This window comes from Arachis stenosperma, chromosome 3 (assembly GCF_014773155.1).
Source record: "Arachis stenosperma cultivar V10309 chromosome 3, arast.V10309.gnm1.PFL2, whole genome shotgun sequence".
Classification (NCBI taxonomy): Eukaryota; Viridiplantae; Streptophyta; class Magnoliopsida; order Fabales; family Fabaceae; genus Arachis; species Arachis stenosperma.
The window spans coordinates 751562-767563 of record NC_080379.1 but is presented as its reverse complement, the minus strand read 5'-3'; the positions used below and the strand labels follow the sequence as shown (position 1 = coordinate 767563).

Here is a 16002-nt window from a genome sequence, read left to right as displayed (position 1 = left end):
ATTATATTATTTTATTTATTTTTATATATATTATTATTATATATTTTATATATAAACATATCGAAAGAAAAGTCAACTCAATTTTGTCGACCAACCTATCCAAATAAGTATTTTAAGTATGTTGCCAAATAGAATATTTGACTACTTGAATGCTTGAGTAGGTTTTGATTTTTCTTATCTAGCTATATACTAGATATTAATTCAGTCCAAACATGTATTTAATTCTATATGTTTTATTTATATGCATTTATAACAATTAGGTTAAGCCTAAGCCTAGCTATATATTATATTATATTAGATGGGTTCAGATCCAATTAGAATATTATTCTCACAAGAAAAACAAAAAAAAAAAGAGACAAATAGTTTAATTTTCCAACTCCTTATCACTGCATTTAGATTTCAATATTTCATAATGATGTTCTTCCCATTAATATGACATATCCACTATAATTAAGAGATCATGCCATAATCTCTTTTCTAAAAGGATGATTAATTAATTTATAGACTAATGTTCCTTTGTTTAGTTTCAAATCAATAAAGCATACTCTCATCAAGCCTTTCTTAATATTAATAATATACAACATCCAAATTTTGAAAGCATTTCTTCTATATATATATATAATCTGAATTAAATTAAACCACCACCTTAATAATAACTAAAACAAACCAAAATAGCCATTATCACAATCTAATAATGAACACCTAGTCATTAAAATCGTATAAATATTTTAAAAAATAATATAATCGTGATTTAGAAGATGATAAAATTAAATTAAAGGAATAAACATAATGCCATATATGACAAATGCTAGTGTGTCATTGCATTGGGTGCAATGGCACTATCAACCTGTCGGCAATATCTAACTAATCTTACTAACACTGTTAAGTCACTAACTAAGGGCCATTATCAACTTAATTGTCCCTTGCAAACACGATGAACTTTGATAATTACATGTTGACAATAATTAGCCAAAGATTCTAATGAATGTTATCATCCACATATATATTATCCTTCTTTTTCAAAAATAAATAATGTCACTTAGCTTAATATGTACATTAAAAAAATGTTACATTTTCAACACTTAAAGTAACATTATACAAGTTTGTTCAAACATTCACGATACATATAGATATGGTATTCTAAATTTTAATCACAACAAAAGATTAGATGAAAGCAAACATTATTATTTCTGAATTAAAAAATTTAATTGAATAATGGGAAACTACTCCAAAGTAATAATCCGACATATGGAAGGAATCCTATATTTTAGGTAAGCAAAAAAGTATGTGTTTATATGGGTGTAATAATTCGTAACTGATCACCATGGAATTTGATTAAACTTAGCTTTGAAATAATAATATCATGGGGCCATGCATGAGAATCCAATGGACCTACAATATATAATCAATTTATGCAATAATTGTTATTCATTTTCAATCATAACATCTTTCATTTCAAAACTTATAAACTTCAACAAAATAATGCAAATCAGGAATTAAAGTAGTGTTCCATTCCATAATGCACTCTTCATGGTATGGTATGACTAATATGAAGCCAATGATGGATTAAAATTTTAACAATGGCTTCATTTTTCACTTATTCCATGGCAAATTGCAATTTAATATATAATATACTAAAATTTGGAAAACTTATTAGCAACTAGCTATAACGTATAATATATAAATATATACCGTATCTAATAAAAAGATCATTACGGATAAACCACTCCTTATCCTGTCGCCTCTTTAATTTAAAATCATATTTATTTGTCAATAAAAGAATAACCAAACCTTAACAAAAGATATTGATATATGCTACATTGCTAGATTGGACAAAGCTAATTATTTATTTTTTATATGAATGATAATTCCATCTTTGAGGAGACAAAATTAGTTGAAAATATTACATGAACTAAATATAGAAAAATGGTAAAGTATATTTTTTGTCTCTGAAATTTTGGTAAAAATTTTAAAAATATTCTTAAGTTTTATTTTATTTCAATTTTATCCTAGTCGATTTGCATCAAATATATTCTCGACGGCTAAATTTTCAAAAAATTTAAGACTAATCTAACAATAATGTATGAAAATTATATTTAGTTTGCTTATGTTTAGGGGTTGTTCTTATGAAATTGTTGTTGAATCGATTTTAAATTTTTTGAAAAATTAGTCGTCAGGGATATATTTGATGCAAAATCGAAAACTTATAGGATAAAATTAAAATAAAATAAAATTTAGGGATATTTTTAAAATTTTTGAGACAAAAAATATATTTTATTTTATAGAAAAATGATAAGAGAGAGAGGGAGAGATAGAAAGGGGGGGTTTAATTTATGGTTAGACAAATTGAAACATTTTTTCTAGCTATATATCAATATTTTTGCTAACTAATAAATTAATAAAAGAAAAAGTATAGGGTACCAACATATTATCTGTCAACTTCTGCCAACTCTTATTTATATTTGTGTTTTATGGAAGTGTGTTCGTAGATGTGTCTAATAATTAATATATTTTAAATACATATATAAAGAGACACATCCAGAAAATATATCTATAAAGATACTTCTATTAAACACAGTTATAAAAAAGACATTTTTATTAGACACATCCACGAACACACTTCCATAAAACACAATTATAAATAAGAGTTGGCAGAAGTTAGCAGATATGCTGTTGATAACGTAACAGAACCGTTAATAAAAAGATGTTACTAAAATGAAGCCGTTATATCATAAGATAAATTGATAATATATGTTGAAGGAATAGAGCTTATTTGAAGTAAATTAAAAATGGCAATTGACTACTACTTAATCATATGCAAATAACTCTCACATCATTATTACTGATCAAGAACCGAGAGCACCAAATTATAATCATTGGAAAAATTACCACCTTCCGTAGTACTATTGAAGATATTATATTAATAATAAACTATATATTTTAAGAATCCACCAAAAGTTGAAAGCTTTGTGATGAATATGAGGAACTGCAATTGGGTAGAAGGTGGCGTGCGTTCATAGACAAATTTAATTTAATTATTCGGGTCCCATTGTCTTTGAATAATTTCAGCAGTTTTTGCCTCATATAGTCGAAGATCCTTTCCATTTCAGAATTTAATTTATGGAATATTTTAATAAGCAGAATTATTGATCCCTAATAACATCACTCCATGCATGCATGCTCCCTAAGATTTAGTAGTACCCACCACAACTTGACTAGTTTTGTAATTTAATTCATGTATACATCATTTACTATTGAATTATATGTTTAAATTTAATTTAAAAAGAATTTATATTTTGTTATTAAATAATAAATAATGTGCAAATTAAACCAACTTTATAATATATATTTTAATTCGTGTACAAGTCATACAATTTACAGTGACACTTAACGAAAACTTCCTTGTTTTGGTTTCTGAACAGAAGGATTATTCTATATGCAATAAATTCAATAAATTCCTTATTTATTACTAGTTGTACCAAGGTCCATAAAAGGGGCTAGCTCATATATATATATATATATATATATATATATATATATATATATATATATATATATATTTATTTTTCTAGAAGTTCTTGCCGGCAAAACTGAATTAGAACTTTAAGACATGATAAGAATTTTTTTTTTCATGTAGAGGAAGCACTGAGAATAATTATTTTGTTACCACACCCACAAATCATGGATACCAATTTTTTTCATGTAGATAAATAGCTAAATTGTTTTTTTTTTACTTTTTTTTTTAAAAAAAGGAAAATTCTTTTGAAAGAAAAACCTCAAGTGAAGTGTGTTTTCCAAAACTAAAGAATGAAAACTAAAAAACCACATAAATAAATAGTTTTACATCATCAAATGAAGAGTGTGTTTCCTAATTCATGATCAAATTAAGAACAACTTTAATATTCCCATTTAAGTGAAATGCATGTTGCCGACAGTGTAAATAATAGATAAGTAATTGAAAAATAGCATTATATATATATGGAAAATTTTCAATGCACTTACTACACTGGTCGTTATCAATTATGCACTCACATATAACCATTTACATTTTAATTATTTTATTTTTGGCTAATAACATCAACTAAGATGAATATACTTTCTTTGAAATCTATGGTATTCAAAGATTTAAAAAATAAGGTTGACGAACTATTTTTGTAACTAGAAAATCAACAATGAATTGTTGAGCCAACCGTGAATAGATCTTGACTATTAGAAAAATTTTGAGTTTTTTTTAGAATTTTTGTGTTACAAACATTTTTTTTGTAGTAAGTTAATGAGCTCACATCGCCGCAAAACACCGCGGGACACGCCGCCGCTCGGACCATCTTTGTCAAAAAGACTTTCGATACTTCATCTTGAATATTCCTTAAAACCACCAAATCGATTAACCATTGGCTCTGATACCACTTGTTGGGCCAATCGTGGAGAACTCTCAACATCCAACTCAAAACCTTAAAATAATAAGTTAATAGGTCTCTCATCTTATAAACTCCTCACTCTTTCTTACTTTCTTTGATGTGAGACTAACTTCAACACTCCTCACACTTGCAACCCTAACATGAATTTCATCAATGCAACACCCTAAATTACATTGATATCACCATAACAACCTTGATTGGATAGTTGAAATTGAGAGAAACAGATAGAAAGCACCCCAAGACAGTTATTATTCATTACTATGTTATCCTTTCTCCATCACATTTCCCAAAGCAAATAAAACAGGATAATACACTGCATGCTCTTCACTTCAATATATACCTTGTCCAAACTCTTCTATGATAATGTTTTTGTCATTTTTTTCTGAGGTGAAAATCCATACAATATCTGATATTATTTCCATACCCCTCATGTAACATAGACATAGTCATAGGCATTCAAATCAATCTCATCACTCATCAGCATAACTAACAATTTTATTCGTAATACATTTACTGAGATTGTATTTAAGATTTAATTTATCTAACATCTCAACTTAGATTGGATAAGTAGTCAATTCACTCGATCGTTTAAATATGTATTAAAAGTTCAAATCTTATCTTATATATGCAGAAACATTATGCCTACCCAAGTGAATGTACGTTTAAAACAAAGAGGAAACAACTAGATATGGAAGTTCCCTGCCATGGACAAAATACAAGAATTTCACCCAATTTTGTGTCCCAATATGTAACTCCCCAATCAACAAACTTGTTACCTTTTTGGTGCTGTAGGGCCTCACTAAATCTCTTTATATATCCAACTTTGTTAGCTACACTCTTCCATAAGCACCAGCTACTAAAGAGTATAGAGTACAGAGTATAGAGTATAAGCCTCTAATCTTTTGTCACACCCTGCATTGTAGCAGATATACACTAATGTTCACTACAATGCTGCCATCATCACCCCTTTCTTTCTTCTTCTTCTTCTTCCTTCTTGTACTCTCATTCATGATATGTGCTAGTGCTCAGGGTCCACCTTCACCTGGCTACTACCCTGGTTCCAAAATTAGTCCTATTAGCTTTGATCAAGGGTTCAGAAGCCTATGGGGACCTCAGCATCAGAGGCTAGAACAAGGCACATTATCAATATGGCTAGATTCTAACTCGGGTATGTCAAATTCAACCTCATTTTGTCAATTGTGGCCGTAATATTGTTGTTCTGTTCTAGTTCCCTCTAGAAGGGTACCAGAACACGACAACAGCAATTGCGACCGCAATTTTACTCAAGTAGAGTAGAGGATATTCTTGATTCTTATCCAATTCTTTGTTTTGAAACACAGGGAGTGGATTCAAGTCACTTCACTCTTATCAATCTGGATACTTTAGTGCTGCAATTAAACTTCAACCCGGTTATACTGCAGGGATCATTACAACTCTCTATGTGAGGACTAATCTACAAAAATTGAAACTTTCTTTTCTATCATATGCAACTCTTTATACCCTTTTGATGTTTTTCTTTCAATTGAGAATTTCAGCTTTCAAACAACCAAGATCACCCCGGAAATCACGACGAAATCGACATTGAGTTCCTAGGTACCACCCCTGATAAGCCATATGTTCTGCAGACTAATGTATACATAAGAGGAACTGGTGATGGCAACATTGTAGGGAGAGAGATGAGGTTTCATCTTTGGTTTGATCCAACACAAGATTTTCACATCTATGCTATTCTATGGAAACCAAGTGAGACAATGTAATCATTTCTCCAACAATCTCAACATTCTTAATTATGTTCCCTCAAAAGTTCTAAATTTAATTTTTTATTTTAAAAAAGAAATCTTATTATTATAATATTTATGTGATCATGGTTATGATTATGGTTCAACTACCATATCTAGCAAGGAAAATTTACACTTCCCTGCAATAATTCTGTTGAAAGATCACTTTATTTTACAAAACAATAATGGGGTATGATACTATGATTCCCCTGCCTAACAACCCTATTTACTAAAATAAGCTTTTATGACACATTTCACATGACAAAAATCTTTTTTTTTTTTTTTCATTTAATTTCTTTTCTAGTATCTTCAATCTTGTACTTGTATGCATCCTTAGTACCTTACTAATTTGTCTTGTATATAATGCTTAAAAATAAATTAAAAATTAAAAAAAAATGCAGATTTTTTGTGGATGATGTTCCCATAAGGAGGTACCCTAGGAAAGGTGATGCTACATACCCAAATAGACCAATGTATGTGTATGGATCAATATGGGATGCATCTTCATGGGCAACAGAAGATGGAAAATACAAAGCAAATTATAAATACCAACCCTTCATTGGTAGGTACAAGAACTTCAAGCTCCAAGGTTGCACCATTAATGAAAGCCCTTCCTCATGCAAGCCACCATCTGCATCACCATCAGGGTATGGAAGTCTTAGTCTTCAGCAAATTTCAGCCATGCAATGGGTCCAAAACCACTACTTGGTCTATTATTATTGCCATGACCCTAAGAGAGATCATACTCTTACCCCAGAGTGCTAGGGTCACCTTCAAATTACTGGCTTAATTGTGTGCTTATACTCACAAACTAGTACTTTAAGAAGGAAAACAATGTTAAGTAAAAATTCCATAGTAACAGATATTATGTTAATTCACATTTTATCTATTATGGAATTAAATAATTAAGTGTGAGTTAATATCTGTCAACTCATATATCATATATTATTGAATGAAATATATATTTTCATTCAGTAATAAATAAGATTTGAGTTAATTAGCTATTATATCAATGCACATAATGCAAGTTTAATAATTTTTATTAAGGGGGTGGTTTTTAGTTTGAGATGGTCCAAGCTTGCTAATGACAAGTATAATTGCAAGATTAGTTGAACGTCCAAGCCCTCAAATGATTGGAATGTTTGTATTGTTATTATGTGATGAAGTAGTATTATTCTCATTGGGGACCTATAGTATTTTTATTGTTAAAATAAGTTTGATTTGGATGCATTTTCAATACGTGTATGTGTGTGGGGAAGAGAGAGAGAGAGAGAGAGAGAGAAAAGATGATGTTCCCTTAAAGCAATGAAATAACAAATATTGGATGGATATTTGTTGCTATAATGCTCACAATGGACCACCATTTTTCTCACATTAAAAGTGATTGTTCATAAGGGAATGGCAAAATGCACAAACTATATAGTACTATAAGCTATTGTACATTGTCCTATGCACAAGATTCTTCATTGATGTGTATAGCAGCAACAAGAAAGGGATAATAAAGATGGGCCATCCCTTAATTCAATTTATGAACACCTTGACACTAATGTAAGGTTGAGTTGATGAAGATTTTTTTTTAGAAAAAGTTAAATTCATGTAAAGTTTATTAGTGCCTTTGAGCAAACTACTATTGTAAGAATGCACGAGAAGAAGTGGATAAGATAGTTCGGACAAAGACACACAAACTATTTGATATATATATATATATATATATATATATATATATATATACCGACAAAATTCATAATTAATTTATCATCAGCCGTCCATTTTTATTCATAAATGCATCAAAGTTTGTAAAGTTGGGACTTTTATTAAGGGGATGAAGAGGGCAATATGACCCTTTGAGGAGATGAACTTTATTTAAAATTGATCAAATTTCCATTGTTATTAATTAGCATTAAGCATACCACAATGCACTATTACTCGTTCAATAAACAAATGTCACTCAGGGAACAACCAATGAAACTTAAAACTTAAAAGTGGGGGTGAAAGCCAAAGGTAAACCTTTTTTTACATTAAAACTAGAATGAGGTCTGCGCGATGCGCGAACGGTAAATTAATGATAGTATGTAATAAATATTAAAAATAGTTATATTTTGTAAAATTAAATTAAATATGTGTAAATTAAAGTTAAATTTAAAAGGTGTTTTGTTTAAAATAATTTGTCGTACAAAAAATTTGGATGTTGGAGTTGTACAAAATGACTTTTTATTTGGTGGTTTGATTTTTGCATTTGTTTTGGTTGATGGACTTAGTCTTTTTATGTGGCGCTGGTCCTCCTTTTTCTTTATTGGTTATTGTTAGAGTTGTTGCTTTCTTCTTTCTATCAGTGATACTTGAGAAGGCATGTTCTTTATAAATTGTTGAGTTGTATATACTTTTTATTGTGTTGTTTGTTCCAACTTTACATGTATGTTCTTCTTTCGAAAATATGTCTTGAATTTGTATGATTTTCTTTTTCTTTAATCTCTTATATGTGCATGCAGTTTTTCAATAGCATCTACAATAAAAAAAGAACAAAAATGTGTAGCATTTTTTTGTTGAATAAGTTATTTTTAATAAGAATAATTGAAATAATATGAAGTGAAATTACCTTTTAATATTTTTCTTTGACTTTAACCTACTCTATTAGACAATGTCACAAATAATGCAAATTCAAAATAATGTTGGAAAATATTTAAAATTGAATCTTTAATTTCGTTCACAACAATTGTGAGTAAAAAATTTGTTTTTATTGTACCTTTAATTAGTCTATACATTGCATCTTCTATTTTTAAATTTTTGATAGTATAGAATTTTAAAATTTTTTATTTGTGGGTGCTAATGTTTTTCATAGACGAACCACGCGAACTTTGATAAACCAATTATCTGTTTGTTTGGTGATATTGTCCAAAGAATGATACTCCATGGAGTAAGTTTGAGATGTTATGTAGTGCGAAATAAATTTTTTGTGCTAAATTTAATATTATTTAAAGAAATAGTGATAAGATCATAAGAGACTTATATAAGTAGTTCAAATAGTATGAAATTTGAATATCTGTAACGTAAAATTTATTATAATTAATAGATTATTATGATATTTGTAATATGGATGTTTATTACATTGAACGGGTTATTTATAGAAATTAATAAATTAATTATTGGGATTATAAATTTATTGTGTTGTTTATAACGGTAAAATATAATAAATATAGAGATATAGATTATTACAAATTTAGTTAGACACTATTAATTTCTAATTATTGTCATTAGTAATTTTACAGCCTAATTTGCATATATTTTTGTTACTTGTATATTTTTTGCTGATTTGAAAATAATAGTTGATTTGACAAAAATTGAGTGGTTGATTATAAAGTTTTGCCAAGTAATCGATGTTGCTGACATGACACTAATAGGAGGAGAAATATGTCTTTAAAATAATGTGGATAAACTTATTAAGAATAGAAGTTTTTTTGTCCACATTATTCCTCGTCTCGACAAATCAAGTGAATTGTTGTAATATTGGGCGTACATGTATTGAGGCCCAATTGTTTTTTGAACTAGGAGGCCCAGATTTAAAAGACTACACTTTTTAAGCAAGCTTCCCTTTAAAAGGGCTTAAACCACTAAAGTTCATGTTCTCTAGTCACCAACAATTGAGTCCAAATACTCTCTGAAATTTGATCCAAAGACCAAAACAAAACTTCACATTGTTTCACTCTTTTATTACCTTAAACTTTTCAAAATGTCCCCCAAAAACGATGATGAAGACCATCTCTTTGCAATGTGATTGGGGTTTGAAAATCAAATGATGGTGGAGATATGAAAACAAAAATTGAATATCATTAGAAATAACTCTAGCTCATAAAAAGACAAAAGTCTAGACACAATGTTAGCAAGTAAAAATAATTAATTAATTAAGTTTACACGAAAAGAAACAAATTAGCCTTGACTCTTGTGTACTTTCTCCTAACACAGAAGGATTCGTATTTCGTAAGACTCTCTTTCGACATTGGAAGTTGTGCAACTGCAACAGTTGCTGTCCACACTACCCCACTCGTGACCAACTTTTTTTTCCTTTAATTTTTTACCATCCAATTAGTAGATATTAATATATTATTACCAAATAGAACATGCATAAAGTACGATAAAGAAATAATTAAGTACGTCTTATCCATTATAAGCAAGCAAATTAATCACCATTCTCGAGAAAAAGACAAGCTAAAAGTTATTTGTTAGCTGGATTTAGCAGAGAATATAGTAGCACGCCAAGACAATGAAACAAAAATAATTTCCCCCCCACAATCTCAAAAACCATCTGCTTCTATCTCCATACTTCTGACACACACCCCACCCTAATCATTTCACTCTCTATCTAATAACACATCAATAAATAATCACAAAACTCAAATTAATTAATTGTATTGTATATATCCTCTTCCTATTTACATCAAAAAATGATTATACAAAACAGAACTATGCCTAAAATACATGGTTAATTATTTATTATTATTATTATTGTTGTTTTCAGTTTTGAATAAAGAAGAGTGTGTATGCCGCGTTGGAAAAATCCACGGTGTGCCGCATGTGCGTGTGTGGAAAGAAAACTTTGGCACCCAAAATCTTGACCCACTACGTGGCAAAATCTAATTGGCGGGAAACTCTGGAGCTTCTTAGGGACCTATCAAGCTTCTCACTCAATGAACGCAAAACCTGCCACGTGGCATCGCCTTCATGGACCCTCTCGTTGAATAAAAGTGCCTTCTTAGTCATCGGGTCCCCAAGGTTCCTCTGAATATCGCTGAGGTTCGTCGCCGCCACGTGCTCAAGTATCTCCGCCAGTTTCCCTACGTCGCGCTCCGCCACCTTCAGCGATATCTCCGGCCACCTCACGGTGGATGAGAACGGTAATCGGATGCCGTCGGCTATGATGACCGGCACGCAGCCCAAGGCAACGGACTCAACCAGTCTTGGACTCCATGGGGCCCACCCCAACGGACATAAACAGAAAACCGAACGCGCGATTTCTGACTGGTAACCGGCAAATCTATGCCTCTGAAGGTAAAACCTCCGGTCACCGCTGAACTTTCGCCATATCATCGTTCGCACTTTCCTTCATGATCAAAAGATTGAGTTCATCAGCAAATAATAATAAGAATAATAAATTAATCATGTTAAAAGTTAAAGCTGAAAATTCTACAAAGCTGAAAATTCGGTAGAAGTCGATTTTAAGTGAAATTGATTATTATTAAATAATTTAATTAATTTAACTAAATTTTTATTTAACAGCTCTCAAATATCAATTTTACCTCGTCATACAAATAAAATGAGTTAAAAGTCAATTTAGTATTTACATAAATTACATTCCTAATAAAACCATGATTTATTACATTTTTTCAACTCAGATTAAGTCTTTGATTGGTGGGATTAATTAAATGCTAATTAAACGTTAATTAAATGTGATTACTTGCTGTAATATCTTCCGCTAACATTCTTAGGATGGACCTCCATTTTGCCGCGGAAGAAGACCCAAATATCTCGCTGCCAATTCGCCGGGAGCTTGTCGACGGTGGTCCGTAAACTCTCCGGCGACACGTACGGCGGTATGACGACGTTCTCAACCTCCTGACACGGGTGCTTATATGTCACGCCAAACGTCTGCAACACGATCGAGTTCCTCATTATCTCCGGCACGCCATCCGCAATCGCCACGTCCTCCTTCAAAACCAACCTTGCTAGTTAGTTAGTTAGTTAGAATTCTGTTACGAAAGGTAATAAGAGCAACTAACTCACGAGGGTGTGGAAGCAGGAGCCGAAATCGTGGGAAGCGACGAAGACATGGTCACGCCCATGGCTGCGGTTCCAGAAAGGGAAGCGATCGGAGATGAGTTTGACGGCGGAGGAGATAAGGGAGCGGGCGTGGCCTATGGCGGGGAAACCATTAACGGTGCTGAAGTTGCAGGAAACGTAGACGGGGACGAAGAAGAAGTCAGCGTCGTAAGGGTCAAAGGTTCTGACGTGGCTGGTCAACAAGGCACGGTGGATTGCAACCTCGGATGCAAACAAGTGCGTGCTGCACCTCTGGTTCGTCAACCAATCTGTGTTGAAGTTTGAAGGAAGATCATAAACAAACATCCTCAGATTCGACCATGGAGTTTCAAAGAGAGTTCTCTGGGGGGAGGGTTTTGAGTTGTGTGGTGGTTGTGATGGTGATGGTGGTGGTGGTGAAGTGGTGATGAGGTAGGAGGTGGAGAAGTAGAGAGAAAGAGAGAGGCAGAGGAGCCATTTGTAGAAGGAAGTGGTTTTGTTGGCACCGTGGTTGTTGTGGTTGTAACTTTGGAGCTTCATCTTCTTCTTCTTGTGTTATTCTCTGCCATGTCATGTCATTTAAGTTTAAATCCAAAAAGAGTTGAAGATGCAGAGAGGGTAATAAGTAGTTGAAAGGGTGCTTTCGGATTCTGGTTTTATGAAGAAGTGGAAATCAAGAAACACTCGCTCTCACCAACACACCACATAACCACTTGCTTATTTTATCAACTAATAATCAAATTAATTAATTAATTAATTAATCGCCACCTCTCATTTTGTATCACAATAATAACAAGAAGAAAAAGCTTCAAATAAGTTTTTAGAAAAATATTTAACATTTTTTAATAATGAGTTTATTCATTTTATACCGTACTCCCATCAAACTAACTTTATAAAATAGGTGAATACTATGGTGTCTATAATGTAGTGCCTATTTACTAAAAAGGGTTAAAAGTTATTATTTTATTTAAAAGATATAAAAATAAATAATTTTTAAAAAATCAAAACTTACTACAAAAAATAAATTAGACAACATTTAGACAAAAACTCATAGACAGCATAAAATTCGCCATATAAAATATTGATTGGTAGTCAAAATGAGGTGAGGGAGATTAATTGAGATTGAATGCAATAAAGGGATCATGGGTTGATGTTTGAGAAAGTCACATGGATAAGTGGTAGTGAATGATGCAAGAGACAAGAACACTACTGTGATGCTCGGCGACAGTCTCGGTTTCCATGCATTGCAGCTTTTCAGTTCCACTCTCTGCTTATTTTACTATTTTCTGTCACCTATAATATCAGGCTTATACCAATTTTCATTTGTGCATTGCGTTTACCTTTCGTTCCAATCAAATCTTGAGGATAACTTTCTCTTAATATGGTTTGTTTGCCATGGCTAATTAATTAAGATAGTACCTAGCTAACTAAACCCAACCTAATTTCAATTCATGCATTTTGAAACCTTTATCTAATCATATTTTAATTGCATCGTTTTAGTTAAATATATCAATTAGTCTTATTTCATTGTAATCAATTTAGGCTAGTTAAATAATTTTAGTTTACTGATTCAGTTAAATAAATATTAAAAAAATTAAATTTTAACATGTATATATAATAATTCATTAATTAATTAACCAAACACTCTTAAATAAAACTAGTTTTAAATTTTGAGTTCAGTAATCCTACCTCCTTGAATTGAAACTGAAGATTCGATCTTATGTATCCAAATTCCAAAGATATCTTACAATTAGATTAAGATTTAAGTCAAGTTCATAATTTGAAAAGGGATTTCTCCTATGTACATTTAGGGAAACTACTCTTATTTATTTTTAAAGAAAGCTATAATTATTGAACCTTTATTTTTTGTATGCTTTTTCCATGTATATTTTGGTCATATTTCATTCGTAGCTTAACATAAATAATTGCCCAGTTGCGTGAATATTACAAATCCTATCACTTCGATCTTTATCAATAGATGGAAACTTGAAGATTGTGACAATTTGTCTCAAGTATTTCAAGGCAATAATATCAGTAGTCAACAAAAATAAATAAATAAATAAATTTTCATGAGTCATTTCAAATAATGTTATTGCGGTTATATAATAAATTAAATAGTGAATATCCTACTTGATCTTGACAATTATTTCGAAAAGACTAAGAAATTCAAAAAAAACTATGTAACTCGGCTTCTAATCTTTTTTTTTTTTATTGATTAGTCTTTGTGCTAAAAAAAATAACATTGTCTTTTTTTGTACTTTTTAATTTAGATATGAAAGGAGGAATGGTGTAGGACATTGTTATAAAGTGTATGGGTACTTTACGCAATTGTAGTATTAAGGACAAATCGGACCCTTCGATTTGTATTTAGAAAATTAAAAAACATTGCATTACACAAATCGAACTGTCCGATTTATATTTTAAATAATTAAAAAAATTTTAATATTAAAATCGGATCCTCCGATTTTTTCTCCTACACAAATCGGACTATCCGATTTGTTTACATAATTTTTTTAACAAAGAAATTGGACAGTCCAATTTCTTCACTTTATAGTTCAGAAAAAATTATCTCACATTCATGTTTAGCACCTCCTACCTCTATACCTATGCACAACACACAGAATTTGCATGTCCAAAAAAATGAGCCTTTTTTTTTTGCATAAAGACTAATTAGTCCCACAAAAATAAAACTCAAGAGTTAAATTTATTTTGTTTGTTAAAGATTTCGTTGTCTTTCGAAATAATTGCTAGAGATTATTTAAGATTTTTTTCCTAAATTTAAATGTCCCCTTTTTCTTTTCAATTATATTAGTATATATATATATTGCTTAAAAAAATGTCCGACATGTTTTTAATATGTCCCATTTACCATTAGCCATTAGAGATTTTTTTTAATAAAAATTCCCCTCATATATATATAAATAATTTAAATGTTCAGAGAATTACAAAAAAAAAAACGTTTGAAAATTTGTTAACTCCTGAATTTACAGATACATGCATTCAATTTGATAGAAAAATAATACTTTTTGAATGGATAAAGTGCATAATATTATTTTTAATTATAGTTACCAATAAAGTGTCATATTCCATTTCCCAGCCAATATGTAGCGGCCACAATAATATGGATGGTTCGTTATCATATAATAATTCATAGATAATATATTAATATTGTAATAAGAGTATGGGATAAGCTAAAGGGAGAGTATGGTGCAGAATTTTTCTATATAATCAAAAGTCACGTACGTACACGACAAGCAAGCAACGATTTTATGTTCTAGCTAGTAACACGTAAATTTTGGGAGGAGAAAAAAAATGAGAGATATGAATTGGAAGAAGAGTTCAAATTAAATGGTTTTGGATGGGATCAAAAGGCTTTTAAGATTTAAATTATCAAAAGCATTCATCACTTTATGAAGTTGACGTATGCTAACAATTTTATTTCACCGGCCAAACTAATTGGTTTATTTTAGAGTAAACTAATCATTTTTATCACTCTCTGGAGATTAATTAGGTAAGAGTAATTATGGTAAAATATTACTATATAAAGGTTTTTAAAGTATGGTACGAAAAATAAGAAAAATAATTATCAGTTTTTCAGAGACTATTTGTCAAAACAAAAAGTTTAAAGATACGTTTGGTTTATGCTTTATTTGGTGGAAACTTAGGAGCAGTCGACTTCACATGAAGCTGATAGGTGAGAGCCGTTAGATGGTTTGACTGATTTGACTAAATTTTCATCTTATGGCTCACAGCTATCAACTTCACCTGAAGTCGACTGCAGTTGGGTTCTCACCGTTTTATTTTTAGTATTTTATGAATTTTATTTTCTATTTTTTATCTTTTATTTCTTATTCTTTTACGAAATTTAAAAAATAAAATAAAAAATAAAAACACAAACTAAATATACTCTTAAGTTTTTGAGTGTTACATTTTGTTGAAGATATAAATATGGTAAAATATTTAGTAAATGAACTTAAACAATTATAATATATATTTCAAAATAATAATAATAATAA

General features: G+C 30.5%; 2 protein-coding genes across 2 annotated transcripts; one reads left to right on the top strand and one right to left on the bottom strand.

Annotated features, from left to right (window-relative positions):
- Nucleotides 1-5245: 5245 nt before the first annotated feature.
- On the top strand, nucleotides 5246-7385 carry LOC130970412 (xyloglucan endotransglucosylase/hydrolase protein 31-like). Its single transcript, XM_057896494.1, has 4 exons — nucleotides 5246-5586; nucleotides 5759-5859; nucleotides 5954-6171; nucleotides 6598-7385. Exons 1-4 carry the CDS (start codon nucleotides 5355-5357, stop codon nucleotides 6959-6961), a joined length of 915 nt encoding a protein of 304 aa, XP_057752477.1. The 5' UTR covers nucleotides 5246-5354; the 3' UTR covers nucleotides 6962-7385.
- A 3187-nt stretch (nucleotides 7386-10572) lies between these two features.
- Nucleotides 10573-12673, bottom strand: LOC130969019 (probable glucuronoxylan glucuronosyltransferase IRX7). Its single transcript, XM_057894571.1, has 3 exons — nucleotides 11972-12673; nucleotides 11646-11896; nucleotides 10573-11291 (listed from the first exon to the last, which is right to left on the bottom strand). The coding sequence occupies exons 1-3, from the start codon at nucleotides 12524-12526 to the stop codon at nucleotides 10811-10813; spliced, it is 1287 nt and encodes a 428-aa protein (XP_057750554.1). The 5' UTR covers nucleotides 12527-12673; the 3' UTR covers nucleotides 10573-10810.
- Between the last annotated feature and the right edge of the window lie 3329 nt (nucleotides 12674-16002).